General features: G+C 46.5%; 1 protein-coding gene across 8 annotated transcripts in view; it reads right to left on the bottom strand.

The window, feature by feature from the left end:
• The window catches only part of LOC119461658 (solute carrier family 41 member 1), a 54,738-nt gene that overhangs the window by 25,334 nt on the left and 11,935 nt on the right, over positions 1-17,469 (bottom strand). For all 8 annotated transcript variants that reach the window (XR_007468199.1, XR_007468202.1, XR_007468197.1 and 5 more), the window contains 4 exons: positions 15,082-15,498; positions 11,971-12,078; positions 7,369-7,440; positions 1,181-1,472 (listed from right to left, as the gene is read on the bottom strand). Coding sequence is in view for 2 of the 8 variants with exons in the window: in XM_049671854.1 (XP_049527811.1) it covers positions 1,181-1,472; positions 7,369-7,440; positions 11,971-12,078; positions 15,082-15,468 (859 nt within the window). In the remaining 6 variants the exon portion in view is untranslated. The remainder of the gene's footprint in view (positions 1-1,180; positions 1,473-7,368; positions 7,441-11,970; positions 12,079-15,081; positions 15,499-17,469) is intronic.

Genomic DNA, 17,469 nt, shown 5'->3' with positions numbered 1-17,469 from the left:
CATTCGGCAGATATCTGCCTGGTCGGGCACAACTGAATTAAAGAGAAGGAATCATCATCATCATCCTATATTTATGTCCACTGCAGGACGAAGGCCTCTCCCTGTGATCTTCAATTACCCCTGTCTTGCGCTAGCTGATTCCAACTTGCGCCTGCGAATTTCCTAACTTATCACCCCACCTAGTTTTCTGCTGTCCTCGACTTCGCTTCCCTTCTCTTAGTATCCATTGTGTAACTCTAATGGCCCACCAGTTATCCATCCTACGCATTACATGGCCTGCCCAGCTCCATTTTTTCCGCTTAATGTCAACTCGAATATCGGCTAACCCCGTTTGTTCTCTGATCCACGCCGCTCTCTTCCTGTCTCTTAACGCTAGGCCTAACACTTTTCGTTCCATCGCTCTTTGTGCGGTACTTAACTTGTTCTCGAGCTTCTTTGTTAACCTCCAAGTTTCTGCACCATATGTTAGCACCGGTAGAATGCAATGATTGTACACTTTTCTTTTCAACGACAGTGGTAAGCTCCCAGTCAGGATTTGGTAATGCCTGCCGTATGCACTCCAACCCAATTTTATTCTTCTGTAAATTTCTTTCTCATGATCAGCGTCCTGATCAAAGAAGGAATACTCCAACTGAAATTTATTTTGAAAAACCTGATGCTTCGAAGCCTGACCTCCTTCAGGGGCGAGATGGTGCGAGGCGTAGCAGTGCTTGTATGCATTGGCACTTTTCGGCTTTACACCCTACGTCTTTTGCCCTGCATGATATAAACAGCAAGCTTCTGATGGTGAAACTGAAATAAATTCAGTGAGAAATGCGGGTGGGGATTCTGATGTCCCAGGATAATTACCATAGTTCTGATACCTTGTCTCCTCTACTACCATGTGAAAACACCAGAGGTAGCCAAGTACAGTTCCGTCTGTGGCCTTGGCGCACATTACATGCAGTGTATGCTATGAAAGGCAGGACTCAGCAGAGTGCCCAAACTGGAGAGCAACACCAGCAACCGCCACCGCGAAAGACAACAGACGACTAACATTTTGTGATGCACGTCCCCTCTAGCCGTGATTTGGCTGGACAAATGTTTCATGCCATAGGTCCTTGCTGCTTTATGCTGTTCACTATTATTGACCGCTGTGAATTAGTCCGACTTTCCGGTCTTTTGAGTCTAGAGTACTCACCAAGGCAGGCGTAGAGGAAACTGGCAACCAGGGCGAGTAGCGCCAGGGTGGTGAGGTCACCGAGCGAGGCCGCGATGGGCGTGGCCACATTGTCCGGGTTCACATGGCACTTGCGCGAAGCAATGACCACTCCGATCATCACCAGGCCTAGTACCAGGCTGGCCACGCTGGCCGTCAGCAGGCTGCTGGCACACAGCAGCAGTGCGTGCCGCCAGCTGAACACCCCCTCGGGGATCCAGCCTATCACCATGGCAAACAGCGATGCGAGGAAGCCCACCACAGTCGCCTGGCACTGCACCACGCAACTCAGAGATGTGAGCAACAGCTTCCCATTGAAAACTGTCAGGCTAGCTTTCCCGCAATTCATGACTGCCAAAAACATTGTGGCCAGCCCATTGATGATTACTGCGCAGCTCGCATGATGCTCTTGCTTGATGCATTAGATATAGGGGGGACGACTGTGAAAAAGCAAGAGCAGTGCACTAACTGCACAGTAAATGTTATTTAAGTGATGGGTTGGCCACCATTTGTGCACTACAGAAAAGACAGCGTGACAAGTGTTCACTGGGCAACTTGGCAAGGGCTTGTCTCGACAACAGCGCAAGATGCTGCATGCTGGCAGAAAGACGACACACATGACTACATGCTGTGATTGAGAAGAAGTGGGGGAGACCTTACTGATCGCTCATAATAAAGTTCAGGACAATGTGGTGGCCTTACAGGTGGTGGAAGCGAAGGCAGTATTAATGGGAAAGCATTATATGCTCCATTACGTGAAAATCCGGCGGCGGAGTGACCTATCAATGGTACCAAACATGGCCAACAGCACAAAGAGGCTCGAAAGCAGCAGAAAGGCTCAAGTTAACTTTAAATTTCTCAGGGAGGTTCCTGTAAACTAAGTAAATTAATGGCACTGAAAAGAAAGTTTGGTACATTTCGGTCTGGGTGGGAATCGAACCCGGGCCTCTGGAGGGCAAGGCAAGCACACTTCCCAGACGCCACCGCGGCTCCATGGTTAGGCTGACTAAAGGTGCGTCTAGTGCATGCGTGATTGCACACGTCACGTCACAGCCATCGAGATGACTAAAGGTGCCGCCCGTTTCACCAAAGGGACTATAATTTTCACATTCCCACACGTAAGCAATCTTAAGTGTCTCAGCCGAATATTGTGGAATACCTGTGTATACAATACATTTGGGTTTGTAGCAGCCATCCCCTACCTATGTGCAATCTTCTAGACACACCCAAATGGTAAAATGCCTTGGAAACAACCAGCTGGTACACTCGCCAAGCTGAACTTAAACCTGTTCATTTATTTTCTCTGCATGCAGCTTTTCCTGCTGCTATCAACATGGACAGAATCAGTGCTCCAAGATTCACTAGCTGGGCATGAGGTCAAATGAAGCTCTGTGCACCAATTTAACATTGCAGATATAATAATGCACCATGACAATAATGAATGTCAATTGCGTTCCTTTGGCACTGCCAGCGATGTAGGCACCATGATGACATGCCGCACACGAAGCCTCACAGGCCATATACTTACAGTCATCGTCTGTCTTCTGCTTCAAGCCTAAATAGATGAACAGCATGGGAAGTGTCAACAAGTGAAATGAAACAGGGCTACAATGTCTCAAACAGAGAGTCACTTATAAGTAGCACTTGCATTGCAGCTGTGGTCTCATAAAGTAAAAGATAGGGAGATCAACTTAATTTGCAAACAGAACGGATATCTGCACAACTTTCAGCAGCAGCACAATCAGACCATGAACAGCTGACAGTATCACTTAGCTTCTTTCATGTCATAGCTGGTTTGCAACTGTGTTGTGCATTGTGGCACACAATGACAGGGGCTGTATTGCCCTTCCTTATCTTCAGCAAAGTCCCTAAGGCCATATCTTTCAAGTGTAAGAAAGGGCAACGAGTTCCAACGCTCAGACAGAAAGCTTACAGCATTGGCTCCAACAGGGCAATGACACAAGTTAGCTGCAAAAGTGCTACAATTCATGCAAAGATGGCGAGTACGCAAGCTGCTTAAACGGCCCACTCAAGGTAGGCACTGAAAGAGCTCACCAGACCTTTAATGTTGGGGGACCACATCAGTTTCCTTCCGTATGCCACCATAGGTCAACACAATAAGCCGATACTCACTCGCCAATATTTCTGTAGGCTAGTCACTCGTACTCACGTTCACTCACACTTGTTGGCACTAACCTACTCATGCTCACCAACACTCACTCACATTCACTCCCGTTCTCGCTTACGGCACCAACTCACGCTCATACTTGTGCTAAGGGGGGACGTGGCTTTGAATATCAACTTCCTGATTTCTTCATGGATTTTGATGAAAATTGGCACAAATGTTTAGAATGTCTCCCTGATACTTCCATAAAAGTTTCAGAGTGATACCTTGAGAACATTTTATTGAGCAGAATTTTTCTCTCTTGAACTTTCTGGAGGGCCTAGGGAGCTTAAAAAACATGATGGAAGGCTCGTTGAGTATTGACTGCATAGCTCAATGCGTGCTGAAGGTCGTGACAGTCTTACTTTTTTTTTTTCGCAACTCAAATTTTTTAGATAGTCATTTTTCAAGTTACCTTCGCACCAAGCACACTTTCGGGGTGAACGAATAGCCATGCCATAAATTTATAAAAAGTCAAGATGAAAATGCAAGACTGTCTCGACCTGCACTGTAGTCCAAGGAATGTGACAAAAAAAACAGAATCAAAATAGGCTAAACGGTAACGAAGAAATCAGCTCCAGAAACTGAGCAGAAAGGCGAAAAAACAGTTTTGAGAAAACGGCTCTCAAAGTTGCACCTTCTCTTCAGTTCTCTAAAATGCACCAAAGTTCTAATCTTTGATGCGTTTTGTGACGTGGGGCTTCTTGGACATGTGGCCTCTGGTCTGCTGAGCCTTCGTTCTGCCTTTTTCATGTCTGTATGGCATTCTTTACTGCTGCTCTACAAAGAGCATGGTGCCTGGGTTTCAAACCAAGTGAGGTGAAGAACTATGTGGGCATAAATATACAGTAGTTCTAGCGTTGTATCTGCAGACTGCCTCATTGATAGCAGCCTCTAGTGCAGTCAGTGAGGCATTGTTTTCTTTTGGTAGAATCGACCATGTTACTGAATGAAGGCTCTCAGCAGGCTTCTGAATCATCTTCCATTGACAATGGCTATGGAGGTTAGGAGAGCCACTGATAGATAGGCAGCAATGCAGCTGCTAGGTGCTTTCCAGCCTGTACTTTTGTATCATGCCTCACTTCTGCAGCCAGGCGTCTGTGCCAGCCCAAGTGGCCTAGTGAATAGAGCTCATGATGAGGTTCTCTTTATGAATTAAAGGGGTGATATGATAGGTATTGTTACGAGATATCGTGGCATTACGATAATAGAGTCGGCGCGCGATGTGCCAAGTCGCGGGTCCGAGGTGCCGATGTGCGAAATGCCTCGTCGCACGTCCGCGGAATAGACGCTCGACGAGCTTAGTCGCGCAGTCCGAGGTGCCGATGCGCGAAATGCCTGGTCGCGGGTCCAAACGCTCGGTAAGCTCAATCGCGCAGTCCGAGGTGCCGACGTGCGAAATGCCTAGCCGCGGGTCCGAGGAATAGACGCTCGAGGTGTCGACACTCGATGAGCGATGTGCCGACACGCGAATAGCCTAGCCGCGGGCTCGAGGAGTCGACGCTCGAGGTGCCGACGCGCGAAGTGCCTAGCCGCGGGTACGAGGAGTCGACACTCGATGAGCGATGTGCCGACGCGCGAAATGCCTAGCCGCGGGCTCGACGAGTCGATGCTCGATTAGCTTAGTCACACAATCCGAGGTGCCGACGCGCGAAATGCTTAGGCAAGGATCCGAGAAGTCCGCGCGCGATGTGCTTCATCGCCGAGTCGGAGACGCCTACGCGCGAAAGGCTTAGCCGCGTGTCCGAGCATTCCGTGCCCGAAGCTTGGTCGCGAAGTCCGCGTCACCGATGCTCGGAATGCTTAGCCGCGGGTCTGAGACGTCCACAAAAAGCGGAATCGGCCACGCTACTGCGATGTCCGCGTAGCGCCCGCTTTAACACTCGTCGAGATTATGGAAACAGTCCGGAGCTCGCGAGGAGACCGCAACAAGCAGAGCAGACGACGCCATCACAGAGCGAGCACCGGACCAATGGCGAACCGCGCTGGAGTCACGTGGCGGGCGCGGCCAATCGGTGGCTCCGGCACGACCTTCAATCATTTGCTTTTTGTGTGCTTGTTTCTGTATGGAGGAGATAGCTGAAGCGGCACATTTGAAGATGGAGAAATGCGCTTCAGCGTTGCCATCTGGTGAAACTCGTCACCAGATTTCGGAAATCTGGTGAAAATCTGGAGCTTTTGGTGGCCAGGCTAGCAAACTTCTACACCAGACAACATCTGGTGAAATCTGGGGAAAACCACTCTACCGAAATACTGCCCACCGTCGCTGCTCATCCAAACGTTTACCACTAGGGAGTGCCTATGGCCGCCCGATCGTAAGGCTGATAAGCTACCGCTAGGGCATAGTCAGAGTGCAGAGTCAACGCATCCGTTGGCAGAGTCAACCAAAGCTTCTATTTGCAACGCATGTCTAGTTATGAGGAGCTTCACTAGACGGCGCCAGCTGTTCAAGTGAAGTGAGTAAAGGAAAAGCGTCTTCCCTCCAATCAAGCCATTTTTCAGGGCATGAGTGGACTTCACCCTTCGCGAATCTTGTCTCAAACTGCACGACATTCTGTTTTGCAACTTCCACTTCAACATCTGATTGAAAAAAACCTGGACGTTATTGAAATACAATACAGGAGAATTGTTATGTATCTTGAGGAGGCCGTCTTCGAAGGCAAACTTCCAGAGGATTCTGCAACATTCTGGGCAGGGATTTTGAAGTTTGAAAATGCCATGGGTGAAAACCCTACAAAGAACTTGCATTGTATTCGCTGGCATGCCTTTCGTGCCCAGTGTCAAATGCAGTGGTGGACCGTGTCTTCAGTCAGGTCACTTGTGTGAAGACAAAGTACAGAAACAAGATGTCACTGAAAACTTTGGGTTCCATTGTACGAATTCGCACAGCGTGTGCCTCCAGAGACGGCTGTTGCGTGAAGTTTGCTATCACAGACGATATGCTAAGCAGGTTTCGTTCAGACATCTACGATGCTCCAAGTGATGATTAAAGGCACCTCATCATGACTAAATTTGTAAATAATAAAGTGAGTACTTGACGAATGTTAATTTTGTAGTCCAGAGTTCGACGCGCCCACTTTACGCGCACATTTCTTGCGAATAAACAAACACTCGCTAAAGTTGCAACAAAAAAATTAAAAAAAACTTTCGCGAGTGTTTGTTTATTCACAAGAAATGATGATTTTTAGTAATTTTTCGTCAATTTTAGTTTCTGGTGAAATCTGGGGAAATTTTAGCGAGTTTCTGGTGTCGTCTCTACTGTCCAATCTGGCAACGCTGATGCGCTTTCCAACGAGACCAAGATGGCGGCGCTCGGCTGCGCCGTTCCGGAGATATCGTGGCTTGAAAAACGCCGTTTTTTCGCGATTTCCGCGCAATTTTTCGGCACCTTGGCTGATATAAAAATTTTTTTAGAGCACTTCTACTTGGTTTTCAGTGATGATATTTCGGAATCAGATAGAATAAGAGTTACAGAAACTGAAAATGTGATTTTCAAAAAATCTGATTTTTTAGCCATTTTTCGCGATGCGAAAGCCGCGTCCCCCCTTAACTCACACTCACCGGCACTCACTCACATACACAATCATATTCACTCGCGCTCGCCGACAGTCACTCCTGTTCATACTCACGTCCACTCAGACTCATTGGCACTTGCTCTCTTTCAAACTCATGCCCTTCCGTCGCACTATCTCAAGCCTGAGAAATAGACGTGGAGTGAGTATGGCGACCTATGCCTGCAGCAGAATCCAACTTCAGGTGAGGTACCAAGAGCAAGTGGTGAGAATTATGTGTAGCCTACAACATAAAACGGTCGCTCTTAGAAAGGGTACTTAGAAAGCATCTTATGGCTCACACTTCAAACGTCATTTCAGTTTGTTGTGCACAGGACTGTCCCATCTGCGTTTAAACAGTGCGCAATACTTGTCACTCACTGGTGTTTTTGCCTAGTACCCGAGAGCAACTACTTTTCAGACAATGCAGGCAGCACGGGTAAGGGTGCACCTACCTGGAGCAATGCTAGGTTCCCCGTGGCCATCCTCCACTGCTCGGCTGCAGTGTCCATTTTCCCCAAGTTTGCCTGCAGGAAGACAGCAATCCCAGTGCTTTTCTCAAGATTTGCTACCAGTAGTGCAATTGATCGATTGATGGATTGATTGATTGGGGTTAATGTCCCAAAGTAACACTGGGACTGTGAGAGATCCTGTAGGTGAAGGGTATAGATTAATCTGGACCACTTGGGGTTCCTACCAGGCACCCAAAACATACTAATCAGTAGCACATGCAGTAGAGGCAGGCATCCTTATACAGATTCTGAGAGGCGAATGCAAGACAGGCAGCTTTAAAATACTAAGTTTGTTTGAATAGAAACACTTTATTTAGCGTGATAATTACAAAAAGGTCGTCTTCGTATATCAAATACAAATGTTTCCATTAATTCTGAAAGCAAAAAATGAAAAAAAAAGAAAACAGAGAGGAAATGTGGTAAAAAGGAAGTCATTTTGTTGAAGACATGCAATACTACTGGGAAGTCAATTGATTGATTGATTCGTAGGGTTTAAGGGGGCACACTTGTCTCGAGTAATTTTTTAAATTTTGTTAGTTATTTCGATGAAACTTGGTAACCTGGTTCAGTTTTTCATTCTGATCTCTAAAATGCAGTTACTTTTTCCATAGGTCAATTATTTCCAGAGTGAATTAAAATGAATTAACTATTGTTTCTAGGTACAATAACACAAAAGCAACTTCTCAGAGCGTTACTATTGGCACATGCCTAGACGTTACAAAGCATAAGGCACACAATGGCAGTAATACTTTTTTTTTTTGATATGACAACTTTTAGTTACCCTATAGCAGTTCGAATTTCATCTTGCAAACATGGACACTCCTGATTATAGGTGAAATTACAAATTTTCAGAGGCCTAATTAAAAGATTCGCTCATACCATTGTGTGCTGTAATAATTTCACTGTGATCAGTAGGCATCACAAATGTACTCTTTTTTTGGTTGCAAAGACCCAAGTGGCGTTTTTAACCCTTTATCTCCCATTGGTGAGTATAGTCATCATGAAATTTTGTACCAATGTAACCAATGATGACTGTAGTCGTCATAAACAAAAATGTGTCGCACAGGGAACCTATGACGTCTATACTCATCCTATTGCATCTATAGTTACGATTCCTGACACTAGATGGCTACACTTGTCCATGTTGTGCAAGACAGCAGTATTGTATCTCGCCTTTCACTATATTGCCGCCTCTGACACCCCCGCATTAAACATGGCTGCCTCCTCGAAATGAGGCAATGAAAGCGCGCGTAAAAGAAAGTATTTTAATGACTCCTCACCAGACGGCAGCTCTGTAGACTTCTGCACGAAAGCAGAAAGTGATGGGTTCTCATCTGAGGAGTCTGATGACAACGATTCTGTAGATGGACCGGCGGACCTTGCGGCTGCCTGTCAGTCTAGCGTATGAAGACTGCCTACTAACTGCTTTTGGAGCTGCGGAAAAGTAGCCGCCATTCATGAGCATGTTTTTGGATCGTATTGGTTTATTTTTTCTTCGTATTCTGTTTTTTCATAGTGTATCGAGCCCTGCAGAATGCTTTTTTTTTGCGAGACACTAGGGCCATGCAGTGAAGCCTTCTTCGAGGAGGAGGAGGAATAAACTTTATTTAGAGAAATGAGGAGACGCTAAAATCGTCCGAGGTGGGCGGCGTCCCTAGTCCAGGATGCCGTGGGCCTGAGCCGATAGCTTGGCCCTGCTCACCAGGCGATGCTGGTCTTCAGGGCTCGGGCTTGTCAGCTGGGCCTCCCACTGCTTGACGGCGATAGTTTCTTGAAACTATCTTTTTTACACAATTTGTGCAATAAAGAACTGCATTGAATGAGCGAAAAAATATTTCTGGTAAATTTGGTAAAATTTTCTTGTTTTTTCACGGTAGGGAAAGGATTAACGTCCGCTGCGTGTTTTCTGCAGAGGCACATTTGCGTGCTGAAGTCGTTGCTCTGCAGTGGTCTTTCTCTACCATGTGTTTAGTAACAGGTAAGCCAGAACTGATTTTCGGTTCCTTCAGAATCGCTTCTGAGGCTTTTTTTTTTGTTTCCTGCATTGAATTTCAACATAGCCTTGCCCACAGCAGTCTGCGCAGCAAACAGCGATTAATGTTGCTCCTTTGATGAATGTGCCCATACCACGCAATGAAAATGCTGATTACTGTTCTGAATTTCCCCCCGCTGGCAACGCTCAAGAAACCTCTCATGAGACGAGCGCTCTTACACCAGAAAGAGGGCCTTGCAAATATGTGGTGGCAAGTTGTAGGAATATTTTGGTGCCGGCTCACCTTTTGCCTTTGCCACATGTTGGCACAAACTGTTATTTGACACTACAACATAAGAAGTAACATGGTAATAGGTTGCCATGACAGCATCGTGAATGGCCTTCATGCCACCTTTGCTTCATTTGAGAGCCCAGCTATAACATGTACTGAGCTTGGTGATCAGGTCGCCAGTCAGTTTTCCTTTGTCACCAAGGCTCTCGGATCCGGCTACGTTTTTTCGTAAGTAAGTTTGCACAGTGCCGTTTCCATTCTTTTTTCCACATGGCTGACACAGTCTTCTTTGCTGATGGGAATTTACTGATACGCCTTGGCTTCCTGTAGGGCAAGGAAGGCATGGCTATCACCGTCTGAGAGTATAGTAGTCTATCTGAGGCTGTGTTTTTCTATTGATCTTTGGAACAAAATAAGTGCAGCTTCCACTTCCATTTCTCCAGCTTTCTTGTTAAAGTTCTTTTGGCATACATGCTTTTCCTTCCAAGACTGGTAAAGCAGGTAATCTTATTTTAGTCTACGTTTGCATGCAAAAAAAAAAAAAAATTGCACATCTCAACATAGTCAATTATTAGTCCCGAAAAAAGTTTGATGACTGTGCTGACACAGATGTGAGATGAGTGGCCAAGCGTCATCCAGGAACCATCATACAAAACGGCTATGTTGCCTGAGTTCTTGAGCTTCAGTTTACCATAGAGCTTTTGGACTGCGAGGGTGCTCTTGGACATAAACATCTTAGCAGCTTGAGTCAACACGAGCATTAGCTTCGTCTTCAAGTTGCCCTGCCCCTCGCCCCTGCCATGTCTCAGTATGTATAGAAAAAAAATTTAATTTAGCGCCGTTTGCCGATTCTCAGTGCTCTACATTGCACGTGCATGAAAATGTTCACAAATGATGTTTTGCACGCACGGTAGTTGTTCACCTGCGGCAAACTCCACGCCGACGCGGCTTCACCGCAGACTGCATACGTGATAACCACCTTTAAGGCGAAGTCATTGTAAGGTTCACCTTTGCCCACTGTCACATCGCCCCACACATCTTGCAATTCACACAAGACAGCAGCCCATTTATAGACAACAATATAAATGAAGCTGTATCGGGTCTGAGGCAGCCGCAGCGTCGTCAGCACGAACGAGAAAGTCCAGATTTTCGCTTAATATCCGGTGTTGAAGCAATGTCTTGTAGCTTTTCTTGAGCCTCCTTCTCATTCTTCTGCAAATTGGCAGGCTGTAGCATAACAGTGTTGTGCTGAAACGTCTGCCAAATGCGGTTACTCTCAGGACCGCGCCCATGTCATAGGCCTAGTCTACAGTTGTGGGATTCGGTGATGCTCTGCATGGGAAGCAAACTATTGCCAACATCTTCCGAAGGTATTGCACATTTCTGAAAGTTGAACACCATTCATTTCTTCCGTCTGCCGAATTTATGCTTTGATGAAAACTTTGGCCATGAATTCAACATTGCTACATGCGACGATTTGTGCACTCTAGGCAAGATGGCCCCCATATAACACGTCTGCGCAGACAACTGCAAAAATGTGCCAGTGGCGTGGCGCGCTTATTGTCACGTGTCTCAGTCGACAATTGGAATAGCACGTCCGGACTGCTTTTTTGCGAGCTTTTCCTTCAGATCTGGAGTTGCAGCAATGTGAAATATAAAGAAGAGCAGCTCTTTCAAATGAGACCAAGATGGCTGCGATTGGAAAGAGAATGGCAGCTGCCTGTCGCAGAGAAAGGCCCTTTTTTTGCATGTCCATTAGTAGAAATGTTGCTGGCAGGTGTGATATAAAATTCTACGACGACTAAAATATCAATCAAAGATACGAGAAAATTTCCAAGAACATGCATCAGTCTCTGTAGAATTAAAAAGTACCATTTTTAAGAAATCTATTTTCCCACAATTTTTCAGTCTCTAAGACCTGTGTGCCCCTTTAATGCCCTAAAGAAACACCGCATCTATGAGAGATGACATAGCGGGGGGCTCCGCACTGGTTTTGACTAGTTAGGGTTCTGTAACGTGCGCCTAAATTAGACTACACAGGTGCTTTACCATCTTGCCCTTGCCGACAAAGCTAACTGGATTACAGGTGCGTGGCTGCTAGCATAATTATGCGCAAAATTGCTCGCTAGTCAGGACACTTGCAAACACGTAGCGCCGAGTTTTCTCACAGGCAGCAGCATTGTAGGAAACTCCCGTATGCCTCCCACAGCACCCTTTGCTCCATTGGAAGCAGGAAACCGCAATGCGACACCAGAGGCTGGCTTGTCACCAAGTGACCCACCTGAGTGGAGAGGCGCGAGGCCAGCGTCATCTCCAGGTTTCCCTTGAGCCCCAGTAGTGCCGGCACAAGGATGAACAGCTCGGACACCTTCTGGAACACCTTCCAGTGCTGCAAGCAACCAGGGTGACATGGAATCTTTCAGCATACAATTACTCAAAAGGAACTTACTGTTGGGCATGCTGGCTGATACTTGGGGGAAGGCATCGTAGCACAAATACGACAGACACAAATAACAGAAGACCGGAGAGCACAGGCGCTATCCTGTCTTCTGAACAGCCTCCATACTGTCCTGTCTATTGTTCTGTCTGTTAAACAGCATCTGTGCTGTTCTGCCTTCTGTCCTGTCACCTAAACAGCACCAATGCTGCCGTGTCTCCTGTCTCTCTGCTGCTCTTCATGCCTACTTTATTTGTGCTACGATGACTTCCCAAAGTACAATTACGTCTCTGGCAAATTGTTCAGCCGAGCATACTACTCAAAGCTTCTAGTCAACTCAAGTGAATGCGGAAAATCACAGTATTAGGCTAAAGGACTGCAGGCTGGATACGGTAACAATCCATTACTTTCACGAAGAAGCAGGCATTCGAAAAGACTGAAGGCAAAGGAATGGAAAGGGACAAAGCACTGCCTGCCTAGTGCTTCTTTCTGTCCTTATCATTTTGAATGTGCGTTGGTCTGATGAAAAACTCTGAACTATTCACTGCGCCTTTACGAGCCTTTACCGGCACCGGAGAGCACTACACACTGAGTGCCTAAAGTGCTAATCTTTCAGTGACATGGTCACAGCGACTACTGCAGAGTGCCATCTTTTACTGCGGCAGTACTGTACTTTGTAACAATGGTGCACTTTAATAAAACAATCATTTGGTTGGAGCAAGCCCTTTCTACATGGCAAGAAAAGATTAACGTAAGAACCATCATGAAGAGCCTTCATTACAGCTTGACAGAAAGACTTGTTTTCGCTGCACAAAATAATGTAAAAAAAAAAAAACGATACTTTTGCACATTCACGTAAAGTAACGTTCCCAACAGTTGATTCAAATTCAATTCTTTATTTAGATTTTGAAATGTTGCGTGACACAGCCAAAAAAGCCACCAATGGTCTGGCGAAGAGCTGTGCCACGATGTAGAACCCAACCCCTCAACTTGTTGTTAGTTTCCAGCTCTTCCAAGGCATTGGTCAGAATTGACAATATGCAAGAAAAGAATGCTTTTCATGTGCAAGAAAGACCTGTCGTTTAAACAAAAAGCCATATCTGCAGGCTAGGTAGCAGAATGAAGGATTAATTGTTTCCATTCAATAGCCTTTACCCAATGCCGAGTCCCCACATATCCCTCTACTCTGGAGGGGTTCGGCTGTGGTAAAGGCAATAACCTGCTAACCTGGCAACATAAAAATTCGGGAGACCGCCGCGCGAGGGGGGGAGGTCCCCCCAAAAAGTCACAGGCCTGCACGGCACACGCAGCACAGTCACAGCGTAAGCTGGTGGAGCGGCTCAAGAGTAGCTCCAATTTTGGCACCACGCACACCAGGGTTTTCGTGACAAAGTCTTTCACCTCGTTTTGACGAGAACGATCTGAACTGCCAGCCTGGCGTCAACGGCGAGCTGCGGCTTGTAATGCTCTGTTCACAGCAGTCTGCTGCACAGCAGTCTGCTGAGCCCAATGATGCCTGGCCGCGCAGGCCTGTGACATTTGCAGGCACCTTTACTAGATGGCGCGCCACCATACTGAAGGAGGCTGGGGTCGCGTTTTTTTTTTATTGTGTGCCTCGTCTGAATGGCATCTCGTCGTCTGCGCACGCGCACGCTGCATTTTGCAGGCACCTTAACTAGATGGCGCCACCATACTGGCGGAGGCTCGAATCGTCTGCGCTCTGTTTAGAGTGCATTTGTCCGGTGCCCGATAGCAAGCGCTTGCGTGGCTCAGTGGTAGAGTATCTGGCTCCCACGCAGCGGGTGCAGGTTTGATCCCGGCGGGAACCGGGTACTTTTTTCGCATTTCGAGCGAAAGCAGTTACGATCACCATCGTGAACGGGAACAGCTATTGCAATGAGCCCATAACAGCTTACGGCCGTGCGAAACGGCACACGTGGTACAGAGTCCATACTTGTCACGACTCCGCGAAGTGACAAAGCACAGAAACTCAGTCGTGTATGATCTCAGAAATACTTGCAAGTACTTATTCTTGGCTTCTGAAAGTGCAATCAATCGTTCCAATGACCTAAACTAGGGGAAACAGAGGGTAGTTCGGCATTGGCACTTCACTCTACAACCTGACAAAGCCAATTGAAGCCTAACGCACTCACGGTCACAAACGACTGGATTGCTAAAAAACGCGCGACCCAGCCTGAGACGAGCTAATCCGGTAAATCCAGGGCGTAAAAAAAAAAAAGAAAAAAGCAAGAAAAAGATAAAAAGAAATGCGGTGCTGTGGCGGCTACTTTTCAGGACATTTGAGGCCGCATCCGTACAATCGGGAGATGTGACAACAATTCGGGAGGCTCTCGGACAATTCGGGAGAGTTAGCAGGTATGCTATTGAATAAGAACAATATATTTCCTCGCACTGGAGAGAACAATGATGACCTGAAACCTTTGGAATAATTCTCAGAAAGCCATTGTGGCTTGCGCTCCCTCCTTAGGACGGTGCCCAGAGGGAGAAATGTAGCCAGTGGACGAGTTCTGGCTTAAAAAACAGCCTTACAGAGTAGCCAGCTTACAGTTTTGTAACTGTCCATTACTCCTCTAAAGCAACAAAATTCGCTGACAGAGAAGCACACGTTGCTCAGCGGCATGAGCCTCAGGGTTATTAGGCCGCATCCCATGCACAACATCAGCAGCATTTCACTGTCTCATTTTGAAATAGTATATTAATGTAATGCAAACTTGGAAAAGTCGTGAGATGAGCAGATGAACGCACAGCAATTTGTTGGAAGTTAGCACCTTGTCTGCATATTCATGTGCTCTTCTTCGTGATCTAGTTTGCGCTGCACTAGCATTTCAAGATGGGATACGAATAAGCCTGCATTGCAAGCCTAGACGTTGCAACAGTTCCCCACTATCGTTGATACTCGCATCAATGACATGGTTGTTACGATATGAATCTTACCTGGATGACATCCAGCACCAGTCCAGCACCGACCGTACCGAACCCAGCAATGAGGAATGGCACAAACACCTGCACGGCCACCGACCAGATGGACTCTGGGGTGTCACCCGCAGCAGCGCCAGCCCTGTCACCCTTGGCACCATCCACACTGAGCCGCCGGGGTAGCAGCGGCTCCTTATCCACCACCATCACCTCCTCGTCGGCCGTCCAGTCGCCCTCTCCGCCCGACTCGACATCATTGCGGTGGGCGGGAGTAGAGGAGGCCAGGTCATTGAGCGGCTGGCTCTCCTTAGCCACTTTGTCGCCCGTCAGTCGGGGCACCATCCTGTGCCTCAGTCCTTTACGGCTATGCAGTGGCACATGGCCGGTCGGGGAAACAGAGCCCATCGCGACAGCGAGGGCATCGGCACGCTATCCCTGGAAGGACAAAAAGCAGGGATCAGCACGCTCCAGGGTGTGCAGTTTGAAGTGCGAGCCAGAATCTAAGATACACCCCCTTGGAAAAATAAGAGAGCCCCAATCTTGCATTTCATACTCCCATATCTTTGCCGCAACTGGCAAGTTGTTGTTTAAGGATGTTGATTTGTGCTGGTTGGTACACATTGCAAGTGTCAAAGAGCAGTGCAAGGACAAGACAAGCGAGTTAACAAAACAAGTGTCATCAGTGTTCATTTATTGCATTTAAGGTGACGTACAGGCTCTATAAACAATGGAACAAAAATTTAAAATATAGAGCTTGACGTCCCAAAACTTTCCAGTGCATTATAAGGGATGGCATGGTAGACACCATAGCACTGATTCCAACTAGTCAGAGTCTGAACACTGCCCTGAAACAAGACTGCTGTGTCGAAGTGACTCCAGTTGCAAGACCTCTCGAACTCGGCCAACTTTTAGGCAACTATCATTATGGCATGATAAAACTGCACCTCTTTATAAAGCTCACTTGTTTTTACAAGCTATATTTTGAAAACATCAAGCATCATGAGGGCAACGGTGAGCAGGTAGATGATAACAGAGGTTGGCATAGTGAGTGAACTAGGCACAACCAGATGGCAAGTGGCAGCTTTTTTTTTTTTTGGTACACCATAATGCTGAATCACCAAAAGCGCAATCTTCTTTTCTTTATATAGTGACAGGGTGCCTTGGGCAAGAACACTGATAATAAACACTGACACCAAAAATGCTGCAAGCATACACATGAAGCAGCACAAGCCATGCACATAAAAGCCACACAACTTACTTTCGCTCTGCTTTCCTTTAATTCGGATATGTTTAACAAGTATAAATATTCAATCTCTTGTTCCTAACAAGAGAACATAGCAAAATATGCTACACATACAATCAATACTGTTACTTGATTATTAAAACTGTTAAGGTTGATTATTGCAGGAGAAAATGTAGATCAAACTTCTCTTTTTGTGATTTTTGCACCCACTGTTCCAGTAACTCGGGGTGACTCAGAGATCTGAATGTGTTTTCTTGTATTTGTGGCATTTCGGTGCAGCAAAAGTTAAATTTGTTTGGTAGAGCCAGTAATACCTTTAGAGACAAGCTTCATATAAATACATATCAAAGTGATCGCGCATGCTTGTTTAGTAAATTCTTCAGTTGCGAGTAAGTGCCTGGTCCTGTCGGTCCTCCGTCTTCAGTTTTCTTTCGTTGCACTTTAATGTTCCGAAAATGAATGTCAACCAACTAGCTCACTTGTCCATCTTGCAACTTCAGGGCACCAGCACCTATTGTCTTTCATTTTTGGAAGGACAATAATGAGCGGGCCCCTCACTATAGTCACAACTCTATTGATTGAGGGTGCAATAGCAGCCGATACAGAACCTGTGTAATAGCACAAAGTTCCATTCATGATTTGGGACGCAATAGGAAGACACCGAGATTGCGACTGCGGGTTCTTGGTTCGAGCCGCATGTATGTTAGTCGTTATTAATTTTTTTCTTGAATTATTTCTTTCTTTTTTTTAGATTACTGCTGCTCTAGGTAGTTTAGGTTTGGCTAGGTTAGGTGGCGGAGCTTTTGTTAGCATCCTTTAATTGTGGAGCGGCCTGTGGCAAGCGAGAATTTATGCAAAGACTCTTCTCACGAAATCAGACATTGAGTTCCAAGTAGAAACACTACAAATTGGAGCACTAAATTATTTACATATAATTATAGTGCTCTAGCAGGGCACTTCTAACCAGCAAACGGAGGGCTCAGCAGATCACCTGAGATTGTAGGCAGCGCAGAATCTCTGGGGCACCACCCAAGGGGCAGTGGGGGGGATCAAAGCTGGAATCCAGGCATTGAATCCATGGAATCCATGTATTGGGGCCGCCAAGGTCAGAGCACGCCAGGGCGTGTTCTCATACAAAACTGGCTGTCCACGACTGCAGACAT

The sequence above is a fragment of the Dermacentor silvarum genome, chromosome 8 (genome assembly GCF_013339745.2).
Source record: "Dermacentor silvarum isolate Dsil-2018 chromosome 8, BIME_Dsil_1.4, whole genome shotgun sequence".
Lineage (NCBI taxonomy): Eukaryota > Metazoa > Arthropoda > Arachnida > Ixodida > Ixodidae > Dermacentor > Dermacentor silvarum.
This window is presented reverse-complemented; position numbering and strand designations above follow the sequence as displayed.